Source organism: Dryobates pubescens, chromosome Z, assembly GCF_014839835.1.
Source record: "Dryobates pubescens isolate bDryPub1 chromosome Z, bDryPub1.pri, whole genome shotgun sequence".
Taxonomy (NCBI): Eukaryota; Metazoa; Chordata; class Aves; order Piciformes; family Picidae; genus Dryobates; species Dryobates pubescens.
Window position 1 is genome coordinate 93,910,740 of NC_071657.1, and position 8,187 is coordinate 93,918,926.

General features: G+C 42.2%; 1 protein-coding gene across 1 annotated transcript; it reads left to right on the forward strand.

Annotated features, from left to right (window-relative positions):
- Nucleotides 1-3,643: 3,643 nt before the first annotated feature.
- Nucleotides 3,644-7,935, forward strand: MRPS30 (mitochondrial ribosomal protein S30). Its single transcript, XM_054178263.1, has 5 exons — nucleotides 3,644-4,346; nucleotides 4,603-4,748; nucleotides 5,698-5,800; nucleotides 6,190-6,366; nucleotides 7,486-7,935. The coding sequence occupies exons 1-5, from the start codon at nucleotides 3,659-3,661 to the stop codon at nucleotides 7,752-7,754; spliced, it is 1,383 nt and encodes a 460-aa protein (XP_054034238.1). The 5' UTR covers nucleotides 3,644-3,658; the 3' UTR covers nucleotides 7,755-7,935.
- Nucleotides 7,936-8,187: the final 252 nt, after the last annotated feature.

Consider the following 8,187-nt stretch of genomic DNA (forward strand, 5'->3'; position numbering starts at 1 on the left):
GGCTTAGCATACGCTAGGGCTGAACCATTTCTCAGTGGTTGGAGATCTGGCAGTGACTCCCTTAGGACACAGCACAACCCTACAACAGTGTGAAGCAGACTCAGAACTTACAACTTCTGCTGGACATGAGGTAGCCTATCTAATCCCTGTGGTTCCATCTGGACTGTGCCTGCACTTCTAGTGAAGTCTACTGAAGAAGTATATACACTTCAGCAGCCTCTGCACTTGTAGGTTGGAGATACCAAGCCTGCCTAGGAATTACCACAATGCAATCTCATCTCCGAGTGAGTAAATGTAACAGACTTTGTCTTGTTTCTGAACAATAATATCTATGTCAACCCTCCAATACAGTAGGTTCAATAAGTTGAACTGTACTAGTTTCTGAACTACTTTTGGCTTTCAAGCTAACCCAGTCTAATGGCCTTCACAGGAGAACTGAGATGCGGTTGTTTGGGTTTTGTTGTTTGTTTTTTTGTTTTGTTCCCCCTCCCCAATTTCAGAGATTTTTCTAGTCAGAGATTTATTCTGAGGCTACAGCATGATATAGCATTTGTACTGAACATTTTAGACAGAGTGTGAGTTTTCTAATCAAGGCTCTTTTTAAGCATTCACTTAACATAAAGGTGCTCTGGGATCATACATTTGGACAATCTGGATATTGCAGAAAGAAAACAGTTCCTTTTTGAACTGTTGGTTTGCTTTTTTGAACCACGGGGTCTATGGCTGGATAATACATTTTTATCAAAAGCTTATGATGGACCCATCAGCAAAGCATGCCAGTGCCTTTAACCAGACTGTCTATTGAGTCCTTTTATCCAAGCCCTTGCAACTACTACATCAAGATGAATGAAATTACAATGTGTACCAAGCAAACAAAACTGATGTAAGACCAGTACATCAGTAGATAGTTCAGGGATTTTAAAGGTAGGTTAAAGCACAGCACTGGTTGCTGATTCCTCTTATCTAGTGTTACAGCCAGTATCAGAGTGCTGGAAATATTTAAAGCCTTTCAACAAAATAAGGAAAATAAAACTGGTCTTTTAAACATTCAGTTACTTCATCACTCATATTCAGTTTCTGCACTGATTTCTTGTGGGTTTAAAATATCCTATGCAAAAGTGGTTTACAATGTTTTACAACTGCAAGGCAGGCAATTCTAATTTGACAATGTGATGAAAAAAGTTTTTAACAGTGCTAAAACGTTAGTAATCCTAGTGCAGGTAATACACCTTGTGTGCAATAATGGGTACAGTCTGGTCGCATATCCCTGAGACAAAGGGAAAACTAGAGGAAATGAAACAAAGGGCGGTTAAGATGATTGGGGAAATGGAGAGGTACTTGTGTGAGAAAAGCTTGTTTAGATGCTGTCAATGAGGACTGAGAAGTGATATGACAGGTTTCCATCAATATTTTATAAGGCAAACACTGGAGAGGGAAAAAAGCTAATTAAGCTAAGAGACTGCAGTGGTACAACGACAAGCAGGTATAACTTGACTGTGAGTACAGTGAAGAATGACAGAAGAATATTTCTAACCACCAAGAAGGAAAGTTTTGAAAAAAGAGGTGCAAAAGCAAAATGCCTGAGTACAGTAACAGTGATTTTTTGTAACAGTTAGTGTAAGTTTGTGATATGGCTGAATGTGATGATAAGGGAAGAGATTCAGTAGCTTTACTTTGTCCAGAATTGGCCAATGTCCTTTAAGAGTCAGGGCAAACCCAAGCTTCCAAATACTCTTAGAGACTGTGGCATGTGAAATGAATGGAGGCAGGTTGCTCCCTAAATGATCAGACATCTGATCTCAGGTTTGTACCTTCATGCTTCTGGTAGAGGGTGACTGGATTCAGAATGAAACATCCGAAGTTTGAATAATCAATACTTAACAAAGTTCTAATTTAGCATTTAAATTTGCCTTTTAAAAATTCTTAGTGAATCTTAAGGACATATTTTGTTTACCTATGCATTAACAATATTTTAATTTCTATTTCACTTCTTCTTAAAGAAGACAATAGCTTTGTATTTTACATTCTTTTAAAATTTCAACCTGAACACTGGGTTTCAATCTCTACCATGTATTCCAAAAACGTATCTAAATACCATTGCAGCTCTGACCATCAGTTGAAGCAGAAAACTAAGCTGAAGCTAATGAAAAGGTGTAGGTTATCTAGGACATACGCAGTGTGCCTCCTGTCCCAGTTCAGCTCACAACCTTACATAGAATACATAGAATAAACCAGGTTGGAAGAGACCTTCAAGATCATCGCGTCCAACCCATCAACCATCAAACACCACCCAAACAACTAACCCACGGCACCAAGCACCCCATCAAGTCTTCTCCTGAAAACCTCCAATGATGGCGACTCCACCACCTTCCCAGGCAGCCCATTCCAATGGGCAATCACTCTTTCTGTATAGAACTTTTTCCTAACATCTAGCCTGAACCACCCCTGGTCAATCTGAATGTTTCATACAGTTTAGAAAATACAGAAATACAGAGAAAACAACAAGAACAAAACCACCCCACCCTGTAAAAACAGAAACACCCCACCCAAACAAACAAACAAAACCCCCAAAGATGGAAAGCATATCCCAAGAGCAATGTTCAAATAATAATAAAAAAACCAAACACCAAAAACCAACCAAACAAAACCCACAATACTTTTAAGAATAAATAGTAAGATTCATCTTTTCACCATAGAGCAATACCTTCAACTTTTCCAAGTACCAGATAAAAATTAACTGCACTTTTAGCAGTGTTAGTATGCCTGACATGATAGTTCTATTTGTACTTTCATGAACAAATTACAGTTATATTTTAGCAGAATTTAATTCCTTTAGTAAAGCTAGCTTCATATGTTTTACCATTTCCACAAGCTGTTATTTCCTTTTATGCTTAGTGCTGTTTGTACCCACTGTTCTGAAAAAGAGAGATCAGCTCTAGCATTTACACTGATGGATGCTGAGGCAATCAGGCTGGCTTCTGTCCCTCATGCCCCAAGCTAAGTCATGCGTGTTCAAATTTCCAGATTTTATCAACAAATTACCATGTATTTCTGCTACAATTATTATACAAAACCATTTGTCCTTAAAAGAGGTAAGAAAATGGTTCAAATTATATAGGAAACCGTCTTTTGAGCAGCTGGTGCTTCAAACCAGAGAGGGGAAGTAGTGGTGGTGGTGATTATCTCCTGAAAATGACCACTCAGAAATCTCATTCAACAATGATGGTGTCCTGACTGAAAGGAGGTAAAGGCTCTTTGCGCAACACAACTATTCTGTTAGGGATGTGAGCCTCCTTCTGAAGTGTGGACTCGACATGGGGAGAAAGGGACCACAGCTAGGCAAGCCCTCACTAAGCGGTTACGAGGGGAGTACTAGCCAGCCCACCGTGACCAGAACCGGCAACATCACCCAACAGTTTCGGGCCGCCTCCCGCCGTGCATCTCGAGCTGCATTCCCGTGCCCCCAGAGGCGGAAGGACGGACGCGGCACATACGTGCTAAACCTCGCCGGAAGCCAAGGGCTCCCGGACAGCCCAGGGGCTCCCTGAAAGCCACGCCTCCTTCTGTCCCGGAAGCGCTCGTTCACGTGATTCCTAGCAGCCAATCAAGTTTCCCGGTTGCCTAACACTTCCCTTCCGCCGGCTCGCAGCTCTGCGAAATGGCAGCGTCCAGGGGACGGCGGCTGCTGTGGCACGGTCGGTGCTGGCTCTCGCAGACGGAGTCCGCTGTTTCCTCGCAGCCCCCTGACTCGCTTTACCCCCCGATAGTGGCTTCCGCTACGGCACTGAGCAAAGCGGCCAAGCGGCGGCGCCTGGAGCTGTTCCACCAAAGAGTGCATGCAGCGGCCTCGATCGAGGAGAAGCTGCGGCTCTACGGGAAGCTGCAGCGGCCCAAGTACGTGGTTTACCCGCAGACCCTCGCCATTAATGCCGACCGCTGGTACAGGAGCTTCACCAAGACCGTCTTCGTGCCAGGGTTGCCCACGAATGTGGCGCTGGCAGCCACGGAAGCCCAGGCATCGATGGCTCCAGAGCCCGTGAAAGCTCTGGAGGGCGCGGCAGGAGTGGCACCCGAAGACGCCAAAGCCCCGGAGCTGAGAACGGCGGCATCAGAGGCTGCGAAAACTCCAGATTCCGTGGTGGAAACAGAGCCATACCTGGATATGGGCGAGCTGCGCTCCCTCGTTTGCGACGCGCTCCTGCAAGAGAGCTTCTACCAGAATAAAAAGCGGCCAGTCCTCTATCGCGATCAGGATCATACGCCTGGCCCATTCCTTACGCAGCTCGTTTCCACTCTCGCCGCTTACCTGTCCAACCGTAATCCGCTCCTGGCAGCCTCTTCCCTTGGTGCGAAACCAGGGCGGGAGGGAGAGGAAAGTGGGAGCCCTCGGGCGGTGGGGCCGGTCTGTGAATCTGGTGGGAGGGTCACTGCTGTAGCTGAGCTGTTGAGACTATCCCTAGTAATTCATCTCGTTTTCGTAATCCTACGTGTTGCAAGTGGATTTTGATTGTTTTGCTGAATCTACAGAACGTAATTGGGAGGGGTTTAAATGCAAAGGGATGAATGATCATTATTCATCTGTATTGCTTTGTTTTCTTTCAGATCTAAAGCCTGAAGTTAACTACTACTGGCATCATGATGAGGAGGTTGTTGTTCATGGGCATCGAAAGGGTAGAGTTGATCCCGTGCGATTTCAGATAGATGATCACCCACACCTCCAAATCCGTGTACCAAAACAACTTCCAGAGGTGTGGATATTTTCAGCAGCTAGTTAATCACTTTAGTTTCAGACAACCACTGAAACCTTGCAGTAGGCAGTTTGTGGAGAACCTGATTAATCAGACATGTAGCCATTGGACCATATATCAGCACTTAACACCCTTACTACCTTGGTATGGTAATTGCTTTGTAGATACAGAGACATATTTGAACCTCAAGTTGGTCATATTTTTGCTTTACATAAAATGTGTGTTGTTACACTTTGTTAAGTGTAATTTTTAACTGATTTTATTCTTGTAAGGGGAGGCAAGTACAAGAAGTGTGGTGTGGAATGTTCTTTACCCATTGGAGGAGAATAAAATCAAATGAGTCGAGAGGAATGAAGTAAGAGCATGGTCTGAAAATGAGCCTTGCTACATTTTCATGTATGCTCAGTTTTCTGGAAGCTGGTTCAGTACTCAAGTATTCTTCTTGTAGATCTGTACAGTAGTAACTCCATGGCCTGTGAGGGACTCTGTTGCTCAGTTTCCACCACAAACAGAAAACTCCACTTCATGTAAATACTCAGTGTTTCTTGTGGTTTAATTGTATGATTTCCTTAGGTTAGTAGTCAGATGTTACAGACCTTGACATTTTGAAAGAACTACCAAGACCATTAAAAATGTTACATAGCACGAAAAACGTAAACTTATTTTTCTGATTTAAGTTAGTTTATTGACTACTGCTAGGAATGTTTTTGCTTCTCTTCTCCAGAATCTGTTTTTGAAGATAGTGCCAGTTGGCAGCTTTGGTAATACTATTTCACATAATTTTTTTTTGTATATGGCAAAAAAAATTAATTGAGGCATCAGTGTATAATGCATTTTGAACATGTTTTATGCATTGTGTTTTCTACCACAAAGTAGTAAAATTTTTTGAGGCCTGATGTGAGAAATGTGATTTATTGTTACACTTTTTCTTTCTTCTACTTCCTTCAAGATTGTGCAGCTGGAGTCAGATCTGGGAGATGTTCCTGTTATTGATCACAAACCATCCAAACTGCCATTGTTCAAAAGGCAGTATGAAAACAAGGTGTTTATAGGTAAGAGTTTCTAGTCACGAAATGTTAAGTACATTTTTTTTTTTCATAATAAACCAAAACCAACTGAAAAATCAACTTCAAAATAAGCACCATCTCCTCAGCCTTACTCCTCAATTTGTCTATTTCTGTATATAATGGCAGTGTATAAACCTCTGGAGATTCCATATCAGGCAGTGGGAAGTAGCATCCTTCTGTGTGTATGATGTTATGTCTGGATTTGTTTGATGCTTGGGTTAAATAGAAAATTGGCAGAGAACTTGCTTTGAGTTTTGATGCACAAAATGGTTGAATCATAGAATATCTGCAGTAGGGGTTGTAACCTGTTGTTTGGGGACTGATAGGATGTGTTTTTATGAGTAATAAAGAGCATTTATTTCTGGGGATCACAGGATCAAAGGTAGCAGACCCATGCTGTTATGGACACACCCAGTTTCATCTCCTTCCTGATAGACTGAAGCGAAAGAGGTTTATTGAAGTACGTCTTGAGGATCAGATTGAAGTTGTTTATCGAGCTAATGGTATTGCAAGTCTCTTTGCCTGGACTGCAGCACAAGCGATGTATCAAGGTGAGACAGTCAACTTGATAAATTCTTCGTGGTGATGAATGCCTATGGTACAGTTTTCTGATCTGTTTTTTTTCCCCATCACCTTCTCATGAAGACCATCCTTTGAGTATGCTCCCCAGTTCAAGAAAGAGAGAGAACTGCTAGAGAGAATCCAATGGAGAGAGCCACAGGGATGATTAGGGGACTTGAGCTCATCTTCCCTGTGAAGAGAGACTGAGAGACCTGGGGCTGTTTAGCCTTGAGAAGACTGAGAGGGGATCTCATCAATGTCTATAAATATCTGAGGGGTGCGTGTCAGGTGGAAGGGCCCAAACTCTTTTTGGTGGTACACAGTAATAAGACAAGGAACAACTGGTTCAAGCTTGAACACAGATTTTGCTTCAACATGAGGAGAAACTTCTTTACAGCGAGGGTGACGCAGCACTGGAACAGGCTGCCCAGGGAGGTTGTGGAGTCTCCTCTGGAGACTTCCAGTATTCATCTGGATGTCCAGTGCAGATTACCCTAAGTGATCCTGGTTTGGTAGGGGGGTTGGACCCAATGGTCTCTGGAGGTCCCTTCCAACCTCTAATGTACCATGATACTGTGAGACTAAGATATGTAAAGAAAGTATTTTTTCAAAGACTACCAATGCTCAGTGGGGCTTGTCTGAAACATTAATACTTAGAGGCACAGTATACTCGGAATTGCTTGCCTGCTTACTATAGTCAGTTATGCTTATGCTGCTGTTGAGAAACATGTTTGCTGTCCTGTGGAGAAGCATGGGATAGTGAACAGATGTTTCCCCTCCTGTCACTTTTCAGGACTTGGATGCATTAATGCAGTTTTGAAAAGTCCCTTGGCTAACCAGTGTGGAGCCTGTCAGTCGGCAGTAGGGAACTGTGTGCAAAATGCAGATATGCCACTGTGTCTCTGGTCTTCAAAATGTCCTTAATTGGTGGTTGTGTTTCACTTTCTACTAAGAATGCTTGTGTGGCAAAAGCAGACAGAACTTTTTGCAGAAGTGGCTGCTGCCTTTCCCAGTATTTTTCTCTATTGTAGTGTTAGGATTTAGATGCAAGTGCTGATAGGGATTTTGAGTCCTGTATAACTAATGTGGCTTTTTTTCCCTTTTTGTAGGATTCTGGAGTGAAGCAGATGTGACACGTCCTTTTGTGTCACAAGCAGTAGTAACTGATGGAAAATACTTTGCATTCTTCTGTTACCAGCTAAATACTTTAGCACTAACTGTAGAAACTATTAAAAATAACCCCCGGAAGAATATCTGTTGGGGTACAGACAGTAAGCCATTGTATGATGTGGTGGAAGATGGTAGTGTGAAAGGCTTTAATGATGAAGTTCTGCTTATGTTGGTTCGTTTTCTGTTAAATAGACCAAAAGAGTTGTAAACCAGTAAGCAAGGAAGTGTTCCTTTCATCATGCCTAAACTTCACTGTAACTCCATGAAGTATGGACTAGAATATGCCTTGCTCTTAATCAAATATTTGGCTAGCAAAAAATATATACATATTTTATGATACTTGGGCCTTATTTCTTTAACTGTATAACATGTACACTGAAAAATAAAAGGCTGGAATACTTTAATGTCTTCTGTATATTTACTCTTAGAAGTGTATTGCCTGAATTGAAGGTCACACAAATACTTTATTTTAGCAGATTTGTAGCTCTGTTTTGAACTGTGACCATCTGATGTTGCTAGGTAGCAGCTGTCTGGGTGTTCAGCATCCATGAAACATTTCTAATTTTATGCCAGGAAACAAGAGTTTGGTCTTAAGTTCTTACTCATTATGAAGAGAAGGTGACCTCAGAATAAAATGTGTT

Coding starts and splice junctions, on each gene's coding strand:
- MRPS30 (XM_054178263.1), top strand. CDS start 3,659: ATGGCAGCGTCCAGGGGACGGCGGCTGCTGTGGCACGGTCGGTGCTGG. Junction 4,347..4,602: donor CCTGGCAGCCTCTTCCCTTG/GTGCGAAACCAG, acceptor GTTTTCTTTCAG/ATCTAAAGCCTGAAGTTAAC. Junction 6,367..7,485: donor AGCACAAGCGATGTATCAAG/GTGAGACAGTCA, acceptor CCCTTTTTGTAG/GATTCTGGAGTGAAGCAGAT.